The following is a 21,523-nucleotide window of genomic DNA, read 5'->3' as shown; positions in this document are numbered from 1 at the left end:
GTGAGAGCCTAATTGTTGGAGAGTTTGTGTACGGTAAACTTGCTAACTAAGATAATAGTATGACTAGGAATATGCTCGTCGAATAAGTCGATTGATTGATATTCATCAAAATTCATTACAATACAATTGCAATTAATATGGTGACTGTGAACTATGCCAAGGAGTGATTCTTATATTTTGAGTACACAACTAATCAAAACAATTTGATATTGCAAATCACCGAAACTCACTGCTCTTAAAAGCATTTCCCAAACGTACAAATATTATATATTTAATGTGATAATTTATTTAACGATATCATGTGAAATTACACTTAATTCAATTGAATGGGATCCTCTGTCATTCTTGTGTTTATCCCATGTGAGCCGGGCACATGAATTCTCTAATTAAATTATTTTATTCATGCCAAAGCACCTATTATAATCCACATTTAAGCCGTCATTAATAATTCCGTACATATTATTTTTATTTGATTTTTACATCCTATTACAACTAAAAATGGCAATAGAGCTGTTTGGGGGCAAGGAAAGCCATCCCCATTCCTACGTAGCATAGCTACCTCCATTACCGTCCAAAATATTTATTAAATTGAGAGGGGGGTTGACGGGTTTTGTAAAATATTTTCATAATTGTATAATAAAAATAAATAATGAAGAAAACTTTCAGCCATAGTAATAATTATTTTTCTATTATGCACATAAAAACAAGATTCAATTGGAACAATACAAACTATATTTTGCTTAATATATATCTAATATTTTTTCATATAATATAAAAGTATAAGAAAAAAATTATAATTTATCACTATAAATGAGGCGGCATAACCCCATCAACACCTCAACCATTTAAGAAAATATAGCATAAAAATTATACTTGTTAATATTTACACATTTTATATACAATAAGGGATTTTTTTTTGCACGATTGGAGAAAATATAGCGGAAAATTGAGTTGTGGTATTCACACGGAACACTTACAGTGAATTGTCTAACCATATAATTTTTATTTGACTATTTATACTGAATACAACTAAGTAGAGACCTAACTTTATTATTTGTTGTATAATTAATTAATAAAAAAAATAAATTGATCAATTTATTGTAATTATTCCGTACAAAAATTATTTTATAAAAAAATTATACAGATAACCGAGATGCATAAATTGCATGCCCTTTTGATTATTTATTGCATAGTATTATTATTTTTATTATATATTTTAGGATCTGTTGATTTCAATTAAAATAATTTTAAAAAAAGTAGTAGTAGTACTTGTCAATTCTTGGTGTCTATTTTGATTAAAATATGTAAGCGTTATGTTGTAATAATAGCGGATAAAATATTTTAGAAAGTAAATTACACAGCTCTTAAAAATACCAGTCTTTCTAGTTCAAACCCGATCCGATCGACCCCAAAATATATCGAGCCTCGACTGTATTGTCCTTCTCTCTTTCTGAAACCCTAGACCGATAGACGACACGGTCACACGGTTAACACTCTCCTTCCTCACTTTGAAACCCTAGAAGAAAGCTCAAATCTTCCACTTCCATTCATTCCGATTGCAATCTTCCCTTCCCCAAAACCCAACGGTACGAACTCTACGTACTCGTATGCATCACATATACATGCTTTCTCTCTATCAAGATTTTAACTTTTTTTCGATTTCATTATAAAATCCCATACGGTTTTGTTGTTCAGATCCAGATTTTCATCTATTGGGGTTCAGAGTCTAATTCAGCCTCCAATTCTTCGTTCTTGTTCTCTATTAGTCTTTCGGGTAACAATTAATAATCTCTCTTTCTATGTCCATCTATGCATGCATGTCCATCTATATTCGTATGTATTTTGTAGATTTCAGTCACCGACAACACTCAAAACGGTATTCATTTATTAATTCATCATTTTTCTTGAATGATTGATTTGTGTTGTTTTAATTTTGGTTTTGAGGTGGGTTTGTGTTATTGCTAGAATATTATATTGATTTTGGGGGAAAAAGAGAGATTTTATTTATTTATTTATTTTTTTTTCCTGGCTGTTGGTTGTGTTTTGTTTTGTTTTTGGGCCTTCAAAAATGGGCCGTGACTTTGTGTGTGTTTTTGTTTTTGGAGCTAAAATATCAAAGTAAAAACGTGAATAACCCTGTTTTATATAGTTCATATTGATGTCTTTTATCTTATTGCCCATGTAAGGATGGCTGAGTGAAAATTGTAGTTCTCTCATGGGCAGTTGTTTTTCGCATGAGCTATCACTACTCCAAGCTCCAGGCTTCTCAGAGTAACAATTACAATTATCATGCTCTGTTTATTGTACCTTCAATAACAAGTATGAATTATAGTTTTGATAGCATAGTGATGTATTATGTCTGAAAACTTAATAAAAAAATGCATATTGTAAGAGAATAATCTTTTGCAGTATTTTGAAACTGTTTTATGTTTTAAGAGTTCCTGGAAATTTCCAGGTTTTAAGAGAATTTTACCAACAAGCTCTATGCTACTTTGAAATTCTGTAATACAATGTCTCCATGTCTGAGTAAATTATGTGTCCAAGAATCAATTAGTAAAGTGAGTTATTTAACTTTAATCTACTTCATCGATGTTTTTGTTTTAATGGTAGTTTAGGTTGAAGACGATTATTTTAGGTTTTTGGCATATTATTATTATTATTTTTTAATTTTAGCAAAATAATTACTTATAAAAAATAGCAAAAATTTTAAATTTAGTTATATTTTTTTAAATGCAGAAACTGTACTTAAGAACCAGAACAAGATGTGAATGTTGGATAAAACAAGTGTTCGGTTTCCATTAAGAATAAGAAGTGCAAATACCATGCCTGAAGTAATATGTTTAGACACGCTTGTGACATGTAATTTTTTGGAAGAGGGAAATTTTAAAATATACTTCAAATTTTTCAGAGTACTTTACTCCAAGAGTCAATTGAGATATGATTCTCCAGAGCATGGGTTTTCCATGCCACTTTCACTTAAAAATTCTGCTGGCCTTCTTCTTCTTTGTTCCTCTTTTGCAATGATGTTAGACCATGATAAAATGGTAGGATGATTGGCTGATGCTAGATTATTTGATTGGTTATGATAAATTTTCAAGTTCGTAAGCCAAAAAGAGGGAGTTTTGAAAATAGTTGCTGGCAAGTTCTGATGACCTAATGATTTAGAGTCATCTTATTACACTGATTTTCAACCCAGACAATATCCATTTAAAGGACCATCTAGTTGTGGGTCTGCAACACTTCTATTGTATTACATAACAGATTCAAGTGTTCAAGAACATGCATATATTTGTGTGTCAGTGACAATGTTTTGTTCCCTAAGTTTTTTCTTTTCTTTTCTTTTACCATTTTTGTTTTTTGATTTATTGAGAAATGGGCAATGCAATAGTGGACAAGCAGAATATATCACTTTTAATCATCCTACTCTTTCTCCCCCCCGCCCACCCATCTCTATTATTGTTGGTGTTTCCTGGAGAGAGTGCTGCTTATGCTACTTGATTTTATTCTGTGATGGTTACGATTTTGGCATGTGCATTCTTTATTTTTGTATGTGGATCTAATAATGATCTTGAATTATAGTTTTGAGGCGTTTAAACAATCTTGTAATTCAAGAAGTGGAGTGGAAAGCTTCATCTTTTTTAATGCGGTCAAGATGCCTGATTTATCCTATTAAAATTACCACAATTTTTTTTTTCTGAAATAATAAATTAATTGGGTGCTAAGTGGTAAAGTTGATACTCTATACTTGGATTTATGCTGTGCAGGCTGTGCTGTTGATATTGAATTTAAGCCGAGACATATTGTGAGGCTGAGGGTCCTATTTAGTCCATGTTGTTTTTGTGGTATGCGTTCAAACTTTTGAATGCTTTCTAATACAACGGTACTTATAAAAAGAAGGATATTTAATTTAAGCCGATGAGGTCTTCATTCGTTGCTGATGTTGAGTCCTTATAATTTAAAGCTATGAAACCCAGGTTCATTATATAGTGTTGTGTGCCTAATCTTTCAAATGTCCAGGCTTTAATGATTTTTTATATTAAATTTTTTTCTGCGATCTTAGGAAAAAAAGGTTTAGTCTCGACCTCTGTTTAGTGTTATGTTTGCTATTAGATATTGCTTGTGGCCTGTGATTTGTACTTTATTTGCTTTCATACACACTCATGCACCACCCATTTAAAAGTTGAAAGCATAATAACATTAAAATAAGAAAAGTTTTTGGATGCTATATTAAGACAACTATGCTATTATTATTAGTTTTCTCTGCATCTTTCAGTGATCCTACCCACGGTACTTTTGTTACTGAATTTTTATTGTTCATATATTGTCTCAGCTTTTGACACCAAAAGCAAGGCCAGGCTGGGTGTTGTCTTGATCAAAATTATTCTGTTCAGCATTTGGTTGAGAGCCTTTATAGATCAGGTAATGAATAATGATGCTACTTTAAAAAGCTGTGATAAATAGATTTTTGTTGCTTATCATATTTTCTATACAAGTGCTCAACAGCCTCAACCATCCTATATATTGATGAAATCCATAAAGGTACCGTACTTCATATTACACATGTCATCCAAATTGACATAAATGGTGTCATTCCTGAAATGCCTGTTGGTTGTGCAAGCAAAAGCATAGAATATCATAATTGTATATTATTCTTGTAGTAGATCATATGTGGTAATATAAACTGATAAAGTATTTACATGAATTTGGACTGTGTTTGGATTTGTACATTCTAGGAGTTCGTTATCAAGGAGTAAGAGAGCCTTATAAATCCATTAAATATATCAACATGAATTGCATGAAACTAAGAACAGGATTGTCTTTATTTATTTATTTTAATTTAATGCATCACAAGTGACGGCAAATATTACTAGGCCAAACCTTCCTTCAACAAGTCTTTGAATGAAATAGAAAAGCAACTACTTGGCTCTTGATGATGACCTGAAAAATAAGGCTGATTGTATAGATTTCTTCCCTAGGCCTTGCTATTTAGATTAATTCTTTTAGGTATACCATCCTCCTTTATTCCTTGCTCATGGTCTCTTGCTTTTTTCATTTTACTGTTGTAAGTCTTAGTAGCTTTCAGTTCTTCTTGTAAATGTAGTCAGCACTTGCTAGATAATCGTTTTTTAATATGAAAATACTTTTATTCGAAAAATTCTGTCATTTTGAATGTGGAAAAATAACCTTATGCCTTTTAAAACGAATCCGTTGAAGAAGAGTAAAAAAAGTCCAAGTCAATGATCTCCATTGGCTTTGAGTAAGAACGAGCTGCTTGTCTTATTTGACTATTAATTGGACATGTATAACGGAAAATTTTAGATTGAGAATTCCTTTCCTTCGAGCATGAAAAAATAAAAAAAATAAAGAATGTTGAAAACATTCTCCATGATACAATTTTGGTGAATTTTAGGCCTTTTGAAAAATGATTTATTTGGAGAAGAATGGCGGAAGCTAATGTATACCATTGGCTCTTAGTGTACTACCCTCTCCCTGTGTCCATCCCACAATAAGCTTCTATTCTTCCCTTTTGTGATGTCCCAAAATAAGTATCTACTTTTTAGAAGTCATTTAGAAGTCATTGTGAAAAAGTTGTCGTTCCTAAATTATCAGTAAGGAGGTTTGGAATAAGGAGGTTTTTGGTAATCTGGTTTGGCGGAAGAATAGGGTCTTTTCAGAGATTGCTGATATTGATCGGATTGAGGGTTCAGAATCTTTGTCGGACTCCTTGAGACGTAGGACGGTGGAGTGTCAGACGGAGTTTGCTGGGATTGCTGTGTTAGAGGAGATTTGGTGGAGGCAAAAGTCTAAAGCTTTGTGGCTCAAGGAAGGGGATAAGAACACAATTTTTTTTTCATAGGCTTGCTAATGCTCATAGAAGGGGCAATCATATTGGGAGAATCCGAGTGGATGGGGAGGTGTTATGTAAGGAGGAGGAGATTTGCAAGGGTATTGCAGATTTCTATTCAAGATTGTTCACAGAATTAACTGGTTGGAGACCTTTGCTCGCAGGGCTTCATTTTGATTCTCTATCGGGTGAAGAAAGTTTTGTTCTGGAGGAGCCATTTTCTGAAGAGGAAGTGTTGTCCGCGTTGAAGAGCTGTAATGGGGATAAAGCCCCAGGTCTAGATGGTTTCTCCATGAGTTTTCTTTTGGAGAGTTGGGAGGTGGTCTGTGAGGAGATTATGGGTACTTTTCATGCTTTCCATGCCCAGGGCTCTTTTGAGAAGAGCTTGAATGCCACTTTTATTGTTCTCATTCCGAAAAAGGGTGGGGCGTTGGATGTTAGGGAGTTTTGCCCTATTTGCTTGGTGGGGTGTATTTACAAGTTGATTGCTAAAGTCCTGGCCTCTAGGTTGAGGAAGGTTTTAGATGGTGTCATTTCTGATTCTTAGAATGCCTTTGTGAGAGGTCGGCAAATATTGGATTCAGTTCTTATTACTAGCGAATGTGTTGACTCCAAATTGAGTAGTGGGAATCCGGGTGTTTTATGCAAGTTGGATATCGAGAAGGCGTATGATCACGTGAGCTAGAGTTTCCTCCTCTACTTGATGGAGAGGATGGGATTTGGGGAGCGGTGGAGGAGATGGATTCTGTTTTGCATTTCTTGTGCTCGTTTTTCAGTTCTTGTTAATGGAGCTCCGACCGGTTTTTTCTCTAGTTTGAGGGGATTGAGACAAGGGGATCCTATTTCTCCGTTCTTGTTCCTTTTTGTGATGGAGGTCCTTAGTAGATTGATTTTGAGGGAGGTGGAGTTGGGATTCTTGAGAGGTTTTAGAGTGGGCAGGGATGCTACTAGCCAGTTGGAGATTTTGCACTTGATGTTTGCTGATGATACGTTAGTGCTCTGTGAGGCGAATTCAGATCAGTTAAGATATCTGAGATGTGTTTTGGTCTGGTTCCAAGTTGTTTCTGGGTTAAAGGTGAATGTTGGTAAGAGTGTTCTTGTGCCGGTTAGGGAGATTCCTGAGATAAAGAGGTTGGCACAGATTCTTGGTTGTTGGACTGGCTTTTTTCCTATTTCCTACTTAGGGTTGCCCCTGGGTTCCCCTTCGAGATGTGTGGGGAGTTGGGATCCTGTTGTGGATTGATTTGAGAAAAGATTGGCGGGTTGGAAGAAGCAGTATCTCTCTAAGAAGGGTCGGGTCACTCTGATTAAGAGTACCCTTTCTTGTCTCCCCACTTATTTCATCTCTCTCTTTCAGATTCCTTCCTCTGTGACAGAGAGGATTGAAAGATTGCAGCGCAATTTTCTTTTTTTTTTTGGGGAGGGGGGGGGGGGGGGGGGGGCAAGTTTGTTGTCCTATTCGGAGGGGTCACTTAGGGATTAGGAGGTTGTTGCCTTTCAACAAGGCTCTTCTTGGGAAATGGCTTTGGAGGTTTGGGGTGGAAAGGCGTTGGCTCTGGAGGAGGGTTATTGCTCATAAGTTTGGGGAGAGCAGTGGAGGGTGGTGTTCTCTCGTGGGTCGTGGTCCTAGGGGAGTGGGGGTTTGGACTGGTATTCTGAAGGGTGGGATGATTTCTGTAAGCATGTTCGTTTTCGAATTAGGGATGGTAGGAGGATCAGATTTTGGGAGGATCTTTGGTGTGGGGATCTTCCTCTTGCGCTCGCTTTCCCACGGCTTTACAGGATAGCTTCTCATAAGCAGGCCTTGGTGGTTGACTGTTATAATCTTGATAACGGGAGACTGACTTGGGATGTTCAGTTTAGTAGGCACTTCCAGGATAAGGAGATTGAGGAGGTCACCCGGTTTTTGGCCTTTTTGTATCGTCAGACGATCACTGCTGGGGATCTTGATTGTTGGATTTGGATACCCAACCCTCAGGGTCGTTTCGAGGTGAGGTCCTTTTTCAAGTGTCTTATGGTTGGCGCTGGAGGCTTTTTTCCTTGGAAGCCTATTTGGCGATCCAAAGCCCCCCTCAAGGTGGCCTTCTTCGCGTGGACTTCTGTCTTGGGTAGGATTTTAACCCAGGATAATTTGAGGAGGAGGAACCAGGTGGTGATTACCAGATGTTATTTGTGTTTGCATGATGAGGAGACTATTGATCACCTTCTATTGCATTGTAGCATGGCTAGGGGCTGTTGGGACTTGATGATTGGGTTGTTTGGGATCCCGTGGGTGATGCCTAGCTCCACTAGAGGGTTGATTGAGGCTTGGAGAGGATTTTCAGTGGGGGCTCTCATTTGGGACGGTTGGAGGGCTACGCCTCTTTGTGTTTGGTGGTGTATTGGCTTGAGAGAAATAGGAGATACTTCGATGGAAAGTAAAGGCCTATCGCTATGCTTAAGTTCTCTATTCTTTCCACTCTTTTTTGTTGGGTTTCAGGGAGGGATTTTCGATCTGTAGAGGAGTTGGTTGTTTTTTTGGCCTCTTTGAAAGCTTAAGGTGTTTTGGCCTTGTTTTTTGTGCTTGGGTCCCACTCCCCTTTTGAGCGGTTCTTCAATAAATTTTACTTATAAAAAAAAAGTTGTATTTATAGAAGTGGTCATATATAAATAGCCAAAGTATCTGGGGTGAGGTAATTTTCACACACACAATATATAACTGTGTTGACCATAAGGCTAGTCTCTTACTTCTGATAAGGAGGTTTATATAACCTTAGGGCTGTACACCTTCAAAAGAATACTGTTTGCATTATTTTAATTTTTTTTAAATTTTTTTTATCACATTACACATTTAATTTGTTAAAAGTATTGTGTATTAGAGAATACATTGTTTCATGATTTCAATTGCACAATTTAACAAAGTCTGTTAAACATATAAAATTGTTGCTTAGACTATTAACAAACATGATTTGAAAAAATAAGGCTTTTGAAAATTGTTTGTTATGGATATCGAGAATATTTATTTGTACTTTGCTTTGTCCAACATGGTAACTGATGTTTGAAATGGCCTAAAATACACCTTAATTCTGGGCATGTATACATTATTTTCGTGTTTAGCAATACACTAATGAAAAGAAAGGCAGAAATATTACTCTTTTTTGTTGTACAATTTGATAGTTGTTAATGTTAAATTTATGTGCTCAGTTTCTTTTACCGTAATACAGACCCACTTATAGTCGTGGCTTTGTTTTAAGGGTTCTTTTTTTTTCCTTTTTTTGTTTTTTTTTTTTCCTTTTCTTTTACTTTGTCTCTCTAAATTGTCAGGCAATAATGGTCCACCTCCTTATCAGATGTTGATTAATGGATCCTGAAGGCAAAAAGTTTGGAAGAGGTGATGCACTCCGAACACCTGTCACAAATTATTTTTTATTAGATTTTACTTGGTGGTGTTTTACGCTGTATGTATATGGATTCTTGCTATGTGTGATTTTGTTCAGACTCCTGGTGCATATTTCTGTCGGACTTGGGGCTAGATGGTTCTCTCTTGGTCATTTTTCACATTTAGTGTTCTCCTAACCTTGCATTATGGCCGTTGGTTCATGCTTTAATGAGGTTGATTCATAGCTATTAGCCTATGACATTTATCTTGGGGCAAAAGTGGAATCTCTATTGTGATACTTCTTACACTCTAAATTAACTTGATTCCCATGGGAACTTTGACAAGGGGAAGGAACCTCTTTCCCTCAAATATGGGTTTAAACACATGCACTAGGTCCTTTGATCACATCATGCTTGACTATGAACTTTTGACACTGGTATTTCGCTATTTAAGAACGCGAGGGAACCTTAACGGCGAGGGACCCCATTGACCTACTGCGACGCTTGCCATACAGAGGTCCTGTTTTCTTTCTTTCCCCTTCTCAGGATCCCCCTTCCATCCTAAAATCGCAGTTTGATTCACACCGAAATAAGAAGTCAAGAAGTACAACATCACCCAATCTTCTGAAATCAATTTGGAGGCTGTTATATGTTGAGTTTTATTCCATTTTCTATGGTTTAGTTTCTGTCACTGAGTTCATATTTTGAATTAATTTAGTTATATCAATTTTCTGGTTCTTGTTGAGTTATAGAAGCATAAATTTGAAATTTACTTCCTAGTTAATATTAAGGGACCCGGTATGGGAAATATTTCTTTAAATATTTTGTTTTCTTCAGTTGGGATTTATTCTTTTCCCACTTGTGTTCCACTTATAGTCTTATATCAATCCGGTTCAATTTTATCATTGTGATTGACATGGTCTATTTGAATGTTAGGGCCAAGGGAACTTACAGGTGCTGTGGATCTTATTAATCACTACAAGTTGTTGCCCCACCACGAGTTCTTCTGCAAGAAGTCACTTCCTTTATCGATTTCTGATACACACTACCTTCACAATGTGGTGGGAGATACAGAAATCAGAAAAGGGGAAGGGATGCAATTGGATCAGATGATTCAGGATATCTCCTATTCAAGAGATACTAATACTCGCATACAGCCGTTTGACCTTGACGTCCTCAGAGAAGCCTTTCAACTGAGGGAAACTTCTCCCATTGATCTTCCTCCTGTAAGAAATCTACTGCATTGGGCCCTTTTGACAGTTATTTTTTAGTGGTTTTCTTTATATACATATGTATATCTTAGATCCTCAAAATTGACTGGGTCCCCCCCCCCCCCCCCCCAAGGGCTTTTATTTATTTTAAAATAACTTTCTTCTAATTATCTGGAAGTGCTGATCCATTCTCCTGTTGTTCTATAGGCAGAGAAAGGAATTCCTACTGTTGCAGGGAAGTCTAAGAGTGAGTCAAAAGACAAGGAGAGGAAGCATAAAAAGCACAAGGACAAAGATAAGGAGAAGGAGAAGGAGAAGGAGAAAGAACATAAGAAGCACAGGCACCGTCATAAAGATCGAAGTAAAGATAAGGAAAAGGAGAAAAAAAAGGAGAAAAGTGGGCATCATGATTCTGGTGCTGAACATTCAAGAAAACATCATGAGAAGGTTTGAACATCAGTATCATCTTGCTGCTGCTTTTCCTTGCAGCAACACTTTAGTAGCTTCTAGTACTACAGAAAAATTGTGACTGTCCTGGATTACTCTGTATTGTAGTTGCCCTGTTTTATATATCCAAAAGTCGAGTTTTAGACTTTTCTTGTCCCAAAAATGATATTGCAGAATAATGAAAGAAGTTCCAAAAAAAAAAAGTATTATCCTTTGGCTATAGATATAAAAAATATTGCATTGAAGGGAAGGAACTTTGCTTGTGGTTTGTCTGAATTTTAATTAAATCTTCTAATGTGTCCCACATATCTGAATGCTCTCTCTTAATAATTTCCAGAAAAGGAAGCATGATGGAGAAGAAGATCTTAGTGACATTCATAGACACAAGAAAAGTAAGGTAACATGAAGAAAATCAATATCTTATTATTATTTATTTACTTTTTTGGATGATTTTGATATCTTTTTGCTATGCTCAGCTCCATTTTAATTATTATGAACACACTGTTTATGTTCACCTCTAGCCCTTGTTAGTATGGCTCTCCTCTTATCCGCTAACTTGTTGCAGCATAAGAGCTCAAAGATCGATGAGATGGGTGCAATAAAGGTCGCAGGCTGAAAGGTGGCAATGTAGTATTTTCTTTAGTTGTTGTGCTCAGATGTTCAGTTGAGAATTTGGGAGGAATCTGTTACTTATTGTTGTCAAATTACTTGAGGTACATCATTTTCTGGATTCAATCCTATTACATCTACGTTTTACTTTCTACATGCTTTAGTTTTTTGTCTTCCGTTCAGTTGACTCTGTTGTTGCATTAAATAGGTAATTAGTTTGAAGAAGGACAGCATTGACACCTAAAAGATTTTTATATATTATGAAGAAAAATAAGGGAAAAGGAAAACACGCTATTAAGATAAAGAGAAAAAAAGAAAAGAAAAAAGATCAGCTTGTATGAAATACAGTTCCTCCCTCTTCTCCCTCCTCCTTTCTCCCTTCGTTTAATGGTGGTGACCTGCTTCAGTGTTGAAAAGCTTACAGGTGGTGGTACTTGCCTGGCAAAAGAGACAACGGAGGTTGTTTTGAGCGACAGCCTTTCCTTCTTCTTGACTAAAACATTGTATTGATCCGCAGTAAATACAGGAAATTTCCTACTTGGCAATGCTGCACACCTCTATATATTTGACAAAACGATGATATTAAGATAAAATAAAGCTGTTGTATGATTTACAAATTAGAAAATTTATAAATCATGTCATTGGATAAAACACGAGGAAAGAGCAACCAGAAGTCAAAAAGAGAAAAATGAAACTGAAGAAGAATGGATGCCTCCATGATTGGACAGGACCTAAACATTTGCTTGAAGAGTAGATCTACTATTTCCTCCTCGGAAGATACAACCATGCCTTAAAAGAACTGCACACACACACACACATATATAATTATTATAAGGTCATGTTTATAACGGTATCATATGAATGTTGAACCTCCACGGTCTTCTTCAGAAACCTTTCTTTTTCACACTATTGAGCTTGAAAATATTGAGTCATTTTACCAATGGCAAGACCTTTTCTTTTTCACACTATTGAGCTTGAAAATATTGAGTCATTTTACCAATGGCAAGACCTTTTCTTTTTCACACTATTGAGCTTGAAAATATTACCCTCAAAGAGGAGGGCAGGTGTTCGAGCCACGGCGTGAGCAGTCTGTGGGTACTTACTTGATCAATATATATATATATAGTCATTTTTGTCTGGTACTTTGGAATTCTAATTGCGCTTGTAAATATATATCCATGTGTAGAGCAGTTTACATTTTACTGGCTAAGCTGCCATTTCATGTACTTGATTATATAGCAGTTTCACTAATGTGGTTGCATTTACTTATTAAAGATGATGCAAACAGCCAACCAAGAGATCTGGTATTCAAGTAGAGAGGATTAGTGCTAACAAGGGATTAATTCTTTTTTACCAGACTTCTCATTCCTGTAGATCTAATCGACAAAACATTTTGCTTCCAGTGTTAATCATTTGGCAATACTAGACCAAACTCAGAAGTTGTAGTCATTATCTTTTGCCAAGTACTTGCATTATATGATTCTTGCTTTTCCTTCATGCAGAACAGACTCTGGACTAACTAAAGATTGTCAAGAAGGTGAATTCACCTGTTCAAGGACATCTGAGTGCAAGTTACAAATTGCTGAAAATGAACTTCTTTGTATCATAACAAGGTTCTGATATAATTAGCAGTAATGTGCAAAACTTTGATCTTTCCATTCAGTCTTTAATAGCATAGCTCATCAGCATTTTCTCTTCATCAAAATCTTTTTCTTATTTTAGAATTTAGAAGGTTGAGTTTTTTTATTCAGTCAGAAATGATCTTGCGGCTTAGAGTAGTGGAGTGAATAGGTTAACAAAAGTGCCGAGTGTATTTTGATTTATTTTAGCCTTTCTGACTAACGTGTCTCAATTATCCAAAAAGGAAGCCTGTTTGTAAGGTTTTATGAGTAAACTGTATTATCAGATGAATCCCCGGATAGTGAAGGATAGTGAAGGTGAACGATTCTCTGTAAATAGAAAAAATCAAGTTATTGAGGACATTATGACAATTATTGGTAAATTGTATGTTTATGGGGTATGAAGGTGAATTATTTCTGTATATAGAAAAAGTCAGGTCATTGAGGACATTGCTAATATTATGAAAATTGCTTTTAAATTGTATGTCTGTGGTGAGGACTTCACATTGCTTTTAAGCCTCTCTCTCTCTCTCTCTCTCAAAAAAATAAAATAAAATTGTGAAAGGCGTTTGACAAACGCAGGTCTATCAGTTGCTTTCTATTCATATACCAAGAGGAGATGCATTCTGAATGGCTGCTGTCCATTTATTTGCCTTCTGTAGTTGGTTTGTGTGTTTTATACGTGAAAAGGAAAAACCTATGAAACCATTAAAGCAGTTTTTGCAGCATCTTCTGCCAGATTGCAACTGACAGACTCTTGCACTTTTTAGGCTTTGATCCGTTATGTTTGGCCTATATGTTTCAGGGTTGTATCTCAGATGGACAAACTCACTACTATTGACAAATTAACATTGTTAAAATTTTCATTGAAAATGGCAGGAAACATTGGATGGTAACAGAAATATTTTGGTTTAGTTAAGGTTGAACCCTATGCACCCTTGGCAATGGTGGGAGCTGTGTACTGGGCCTAGCCATATATACTAATTGGGGAAAAAAAAAAAAAACAAAAACAAAAAGGCTTGAAGTGTAAATAAAAATTCCAGATCGGAGAAGCATTTGCAGTATGGAACTTGTAGCGTTCTGTACCAAATCCAGGTTCACGAGCATGTTAGAAATCGGATTGAAGATTGATTGGTCTAGATTTGGATCAGGGTTTATACCTCTTGATGAATAATGCCCCCTCAATCCTTCCAACCATTGCAGTAGTTGCAAAAAAAAAAAGGAAAAAAAGAAAAAGAAAAAAGGGTAAGGACCAATGAAGTCAATGGTAATGATTGATTTAATTCTGGCTTGACTGGTTTCCTTATTAATGGAGCAGTGGAGTAGTAGTGTATGATGAACAAAACACATCGATTCGGGTACACTGCCCTTCTTCACCTTTCATTCTGAAACATTATTTATGTGTCTTTGACCACATTAAACTACCTGTCAACTCTCGTATCAAATGTCTAAATATCTCCAAACACACACACACACACATACAAATATACATATTAGGAGGTGTAGATAGTAGTTTCATTAGGGCCATATTCATATTTGCTTCTTAGAATTTGGTGGAAAAGTTATTGTACAAGCACATTATTGTAGTACAATATTTCTTTTTGTCGATCAATATTATATATTTATTTATGAATTTTGTTGATACTAAATTTATTAAATACTTGTAGAGCACATAATGAGGGAAACTTCTATGAACCCCTTGACCCTTTTGAAGTCTATAATTAATTATGTTTTGATGGTGAAGTATATACTCCTATTAGTTTGGTAGGTGTCTCTTTTCTAGTGAACAACATGCTACTAGTATCTTTTTAACTGAAAAAAAAAAAAAAAAAAAAAAAAAAAAAAAAAAAAAAAAAACATGCTACTAGTATGATAGTATCTTCTGATATTGGTCAAACTGAAGCATGCAGTGGATCCAAAGGAGATAAGTTATTAAATACATGGTTCCTTCATTGCATGATGCATCCGTGAGTCCTGTTGTTCCCCCATGTGGGAAGGAACAGTTTGGCGCAACTCTTATATATATATATATATATAAAGAAAAACTAGTTGGAAACTCAAAGGAAGTCTCTGTTCTTAAAGATTTGGATGATAAAACACTCATAAAACAAATGATTCAATTTTGGAATCACCTTCATTTTTGGATGTATATGTTTCTTCTAGTGTCTCGGTGGCTTGTTTGTCCTCTACCATAAGAAAACCACTTGAAAATATAGATTTTAATTGCACTAACACTTCAATCAAATATGTTCTTAATTAGTAGTATATGATATAATGCCAAAATTTTGTTTCTTAATTCACACGAGTTGGTACATGTCTCAAGTAAATGTTTACTTTGTGCACATGATTTGTCATTATGTACATATGATGATGATTAATTTATAGGAGTATCTCAATTAATTAAGAAAAGAGAGTAATTCAAAAAGAAATTTCACGGGTAGTTAATATTGTGACATGATTTCAAATGTTCTTGTAAGTTTTTGCATGCAATTTCAAGAATTTTACAATTTCTTCTATTATTCAATGCGAGCGTGGGACTTGGATAAATATGGTCCCAACCTTTTTTTTTTGCTTTTGATATTAACTTTACTCTTTTTCCTCTGCTTATATAATATTCCTCCTTTTTTTTTTTTTGGGTATCCTAAGATTTCCATTACATTAAAAGCACCGGGAACAAAATCTAAGACAACATGGTGTTACTTTACAAAAGTAGAGTATTTCTTTGCCCATAATGGTTTCATGGTCACTAAAATTAAGAAATTGTTCTTCTTCAATGAAATACAATTAGCCTTAATATATATATATTTAAAGAAAAATCTTACTGGATTTATCATTAAATTGATATACAGAAAATTTGTTGGTTACCTAATACTGTCCATTCGAACTACCCTATTTACATTAAAAAAAAAAAATGTTAAAAGTTTATTTATTATTATTTTTTTCTGGCTAGGGTTAGGGTTAGGGTTAACAACATTAGTCTGCAAGCATTTTCCATATTCTATAAAGGACAGCAAGATGGTGCCCAAAAGAGAGTAACAAAGAGGGAGAGAGAAAAAAGGAAAAACAAACTGTGCATGTCCTCCAAGCTTGCGTGGCTTTTTAAATTCTTTAGGACTTTTGTCAAAGAATAACATTTTCAAAAGCTTCTTTGGTTGGTTTTTCAGTAATTCAAGTTTCTAAAAGAATATGAGAAAGTCATAAAGTTTCGACACAATTTTATAAAACAGCATGTGATCCCGACCTTTTCACAGATCAAGGTGAAACTTTAGACAACTTCTTTATGTATATATTTTCAACACAAGCTAGTGAATGTCTAGTAAAAAGATTAAATAAAAATATATATATGAAAGAGAAATTAAACAGCCACACTAGCAGTCTGCACAGCAAAAGGGGTGGTGGTGACCTAAAGACAGGGCCGGCCCTGGAATTTTTAAAATTTTGAGAAGTTTTAGGCAAACTTTCAAATGCGAGACCATTTATAAATAACATGAGTATAAAATTTACATCAAAATCAGACGATAATCATATAAAATATATTAAGGGTGAAAAAACACAAAGCAAAAATCGGACTTGGTGCTTTATAAAGAGCACAATCCAATTTATATTAAAAAATTTAAAAATATTCAACATTAACTTGGTCATAAAAATCAAAATTTAACTTCATATCAAAGTAAATGTGACCATATTACATTTTGAGATGCAAAATTATAAATTTAAGTACTCCAATCACTGTCATAATTTTATTATTTGAACTAGGTTGAGATAAAAATTTGATAGTTGACTGCATCCATCCATGAGTTAAAATTTGGTTGTTTGAGTTAGGCTTAACTATCATGCATGCATGGGCGTGAGCCTAAAACTAATATAATAATAAAATGAATCAGTTTCTTGTTTAAATATATATTTTTTATTTTTTTTTTAAGAAAAGGAATAGAAACAAATTATTTTTACCATACAAATTATTGTATTATATATATAAATTGATATTATAAGTACATGTTTATTATCATAATTTTTTTTAAAAAAAGTTATTTATTACTATAAATTTACATGATACTAAATGATTTTGTATTGTCTTTAAATTATGGCGTTAAATTGATGTCTTTTAATTGATTAAAAGACTAGTTACGTTAAATTATGAGAAATAGTGATACTGATATTTCAGACATATACTATAATGCCCTAGGCGACTGCCTTGGTCACCTTGCCCTAAGACCGGCCATGCCTTAAGATAGTTTTCATGGAGTTGTGAACATGTTTAATTTTACAAAATTAGTTGACTTCATTTATTTTATCTAAAAGCAACCATTACTACCTAAATGACAACACTTTTTTTTTTGTTTGGATAATCGAGGTGTCGGGGATTTTGTCCTTACTAATCTACGAGACCGTGTAAAGCGATCCTTTCATACGAATTAAAGTTCAGACTATATCCATAATCTTTTGAATGAGACTTAATGCTTCGTGAAGCACTAAGTCCCAAGATTTCAACACTGAAGCCAACCAACAGTGATTATTAATAATTACAAGCATATAGAAAAGTCATTAGTCCAACACTAAGTCACATAAAGCGGGAGTGAATTCGAAAGCAGGAGCGTGATAGTAGCAGAATTAAGTCATAAATAGTGAGAATTTGAACCCGCACATGAAGCACACTCAGAACATGAAAATAACACCAGTTGAAAAAAATTATATGACTCTGGTCCAACATACTACTTAGCAATCAAACCTTAATTAACGTTGATAGGCATGTCCTAGTTTAAAAACAATATTTCCTTCATTAATTGTCCCAAGTCTGCCATCCTTGTATAGATATTGAATATAAATTGCTATATATATATTGCTATAGAACATACAGACAAATGCCCAACCTTCTATGAGACTGCAAGTCTTCAACATCTGACTGATATAGGTTCTTATTAGATGACTCACCTTCCAACTTAAATATATACCAGAAATATGTACTTCTCTTAAGTAATCTATTTCTCCGTCATAAGTATCAATCAGACGATCACTAATTTGTATAGGTGTTGAATCAGAGTCAATATAAGTGATTGTCTGATTGATACTTATGACGGAGAAATAGATTACTTAAGAGAAGTATATATTTCTTGTATATATTTAAGTTGGAAGGTGAGTCATCTAATAAGAACCTATATCAGTCAGATGTCTATATATATATATATATAGGTATATATGTATATGCAAGAACGTATCTATGTACAAGTAATATATCCTATTATTTTATTTATTTTAATATAAATACTTATAAAATTACACAACCGTCCCCACTATAATTATAAAAAAATTATATTATCGCCCCCTCTTACACAATTTTCTGATTCCGTCCCTGTGTATATGCAGGAAAATTTGAAAGTGAATTAATTTGAATGTATTACTGTACAATAATAACATATGATAATGCTCATGAAACAGTATGAACTTCAAGCTACCAAAAGAACAAAAACTAGAGAGTGTTAGATCTGCAGTTAGCTATGAAGTTAATACTAATTACTAAGTTTACAAAAATAATAATTATTTTTTAACGTCATAAAAAATTTCTTTTGAAATAACTGAATCAAACAGGCTCGTTGTATTTTGTTTTTAACTATTATAATCTCTTTTGTGCATGTACAATAATAATTATTATCACTATTTTTGATCCATAGTATGTAAACATAAAACATTACCAAAGTAGTAGTTAAACATTCGGCCAAAACTCTAGAAATATTAAATTTTGTAATGTACTATAAGAGACGTGGTAGAGTCGTGTGTGGTTAAATTATTTAGAGAAATTTATTTCATGAGTTAAATATGGGGTTGTACGATTCATAGATGCTCTCATTTTCGTGGCTGAAGTGCTCGTTACCGTACCTGTTTGGTCAATGAATGAAATGATACTCTAATACCAGTGTCGGTGGATGCTAACTATTATATACACCACATACATACTCATCGTATATATATATATATATCTCCATACAAAGTCATATAAGACGTGGTAACATCAGTACATGTGAGTATTCACTGCTTAAAACCAGTGAATAAGGATTACTATCGATGGAATTTTTTTTTATTATTATTTTTTTATCCAGAGCAACGATAGATTTTTTTTTTAAAAAAAACAGGGAAAAAAAAAAAAAAACAATAAATTAAGAAAGAAGACAAATACAATCAGGAAGTAGAGCGTTTAATAGTCACTGGATCATACCCTTCATTCCAAATCACCACATTTAGCTACTAAAGCTTTTTTACCAAGCAAATAAGCCACCTCATTGTATTAGCGAGGCACCCAAGCCAAAAAAACACCCTTACAAACTTTAAGAAGAGAAATAATATCATTAAAAATTACACTTAAAGTCTTGGCAGAGGGTAAGAGACGCATCACCGACTGACAATCCCCTTCCCCGTTCTCTAATGCTGTTGGGGCATATAAGAGATTTTCACCACGCTTTTTGAAGCTTTCTTCATCGTCTCAACAAAGTCTTCAGCTTGTCTTTGAGAAGAGAGAGGCATTCACGAAGACAATGGAATTTATTTGTATGGGTTGATTTGGAGGGACAGGGAGAGAAAACAAAAGAAAGGATAGGGAGAGAAAGGGAGTGTGTTTGGGTGGATTAAGTGGAGAGAAAAGAGAGGATAGGGAGAGATAGGAAAGGTTTCTTTCCTAATTTTTTTTTTTTCCTAATTGGTACTCATACATGCATGCCTAATTTGAGAAGATAGGGAGAAAAAGAATGGTGGAGTAAGTGATTAATTTGTAATACCAAAAATACCCTCCATAAATCAATATACAGAAAAATTATTCCATTTATATCCCAAAAGATACTTATATATTGGTTATTTGCATTTTCTGTCATTCTTGAATCATTTCCAACTATTTTGTTATAGAATGGCTGATTTCATCTTGTGTTCTCTACCTTTTCTTTTGTTGGTGTTTTCTAATTATGTTATAATCACTGTTTCAGGCTCATACTAGGCATAATCACAATAGGTTTTGTATTTTCCAACTAAGTCTCTGGTTCAGGGCACAATTCAACTGCTCTTCAGATTTTGTTTCTTTGTACATCTAATTTGAATTTCCACGATTATAGGAACATAAATTCAGCAATTACGTAAAGATATTCCTACTAAAGTTTTCTTTTTATTATTTGTGAAAATCATGTTATTATAGGTAAATAGGAGGGTTTTTATTGTGAACACACTATAGCATATCCATTGCATTAAAAAGTAGTTAGGCTATGTTTGGTATGGTGGATTTGAAGTGGAGAATAATATTAGTTATGAAGGAAAGGAAAGGGAAGCGAAGGGAAGGATAATTTTATTCTTCAATCGTGTTTGGTTGATTATTGAATGGAAAAGAAAGGGAAGGATAATAATCATGTTTGGGGAAAGAAAGAAAATGATAAGAAGAAGAATTATTTTAATAAATTTACTATTATGCCCTTTTATATTTTAATATATATATATATATATATATATATATATATATATATATATATATATATATATTTATCTCCTACCCATGGATTGGCCACCAAAAAATGAAAATATTTTTTAGGGCAAATCATTTCAGCCTCCATCTCTATTCTTGTTCTCAACTCTGAACTTGTCATTTCTCTCTCTCTCTCTCTCCAACTGCTAACTACTACGAGAATCAGAAGTTCAAAACCTATATATTTCAGTTTATATATTTGTTTGCAAGAATCAAAAGTTCAAAACCCATATTGGCATCATTTCAGATTGTTCAAAAAATCAAAACCCAATTTCAGGTTGTTCAAAAAATCAAAACCTATATCGATCTCAGTTTCCATCGCCCGCTGTTCCAATTCGGGTTCGCCGTTCGCAAGTTTCAACCGCTGACCCTCTTTCCTCAACTCTCAAGCTTGCCCCCCTCTCTCTCTCTACAACTGCTAAATCAACTAATCAAGGTTTGTAATTCTTGTTTTGCAAACTAAATTCACATGTAATCAAGGGCAAATTTTGCATCACAAATCACACACCAAGCCTCTCCTTCCCTTTCCTTTCATTTCCTTCCATTTTTGGGAGGTTAAGAAATCTATCGTTGAAGCCTCGTGTTAACCCTCCAAACCCTTCTCTTTCCTTCCAACAATTTTTGCCAAACACAAATTTTTTATCCCCCTTCATCACCTTCCATTCCATTTCCTTCCTTTTCCATTATACCAAACTGACCCTTAAAGTACCCTAGTATTTGGTAATAAATAATGTGTGAAGTGGTTATGAAATGGTAAAATAGTAATTTGGTCACTATCCTTTATTTTCTTTTCTCTCCTCTATTTTATCCAAACAAAAATAACTATATTTTTTTTATTATTATTATTTATTTATTATTTTTCTAACTAATACTATTTTTTTTTTTCCTCCTATCTATCCAAACACACTCTTAATTCTTCGGTTGGTAGAACATTATGCTT

The 21,523-nt window shown here is 34.2% G+C and overlaps 2 protein-coding genes across 7 annotated transcripts; both read left to right on the top strand.

The window, feature by feature from the left end:
* Positions 1-1,364: 1,364 nt before the first annotated feature.
* On the top strand, positions 1,365-14,104 carry LOC132269219 (mediator of RNA polymerase II transcription subunit 19a). 6 transcript variants are annotated; one of them, XM_059770327.1, is made up of 10 exons: positions 1,368-1,586; positions 1,696-1,774; positions 3,765-3,842; positions 4,331-4,419; positions 9,175-9,215; positions 10,139-10,428; positions 10,621-10,860; positions 11,198-11,257; positions 11,426-11,573; positions 12,972-14,104. In XM_059770327.1, exons 5-9 carry the CDS (start codon positions 9,185-9,187, stop codon positions 11,474-11,476), a joined length of 672 nt encoding a protein of 223 aa, XP_059626310.1. In that variant the 5' UTR covers positions 1,368-1,586; positions 1,696-1,774; positions 3,765-3,842; positions 4,331-4,419; positions 9,175-9,184; the 3' UTR covers positions 11,477-11,573; positions 12,972-14,104. The 6 variants fall into 6 exon arrangements, with proteins under 6 accessions (XP_059626313.1, XP_059626310.1, XP_059626311.1 ...); XM_059770328.1 differs by having other exon boundaries at positions 9,149-9,215; positions 12,977-14,104; XM_059770325.1 differs by having other exon boundaries at positions 1,369-1,586; positions 9,149-9,215.
* Positions 7,365-8,345, top strand: LOC132269677 (uncharacterized). Its single transcript, XM_059770935.1, has 3 exons — positions 7,365-7,410; positions 7,507-8,213; positions 8,325-8,345. The coding sequence occupies exons 1-3, from the start codon at positions 7,365-7,367 to the stop codon at positions 8,343-8,345; spliced, it is 774 nt and encodes a 257-aa protein (XP_059626918.1).
* Positions 14,105-21,523: the final 7,419 nt, after the last annotated feature.

Source organism: Cornus florida, unplaced genomic scaffold, assembly GCF_030987335.1.
Source record: "Cornus florida cultivar Cherokee Brave unplaced genomic scaffold, ASM3098733v1 CherokeeBrave_3.0.0_Hap2_Chr08, whole genome shotgun sequence".
Classification (NCBI taxonomy): domain Eukaryota; kingdom Viridiplantae; phylum Streptophyta; class Magnoliopsida; order Cornales; family Cornaceae; genus Cornus; species Cornus florida.
This window is presented reverse-complemented; position numbering and strand designations above follow the sequence as displayed.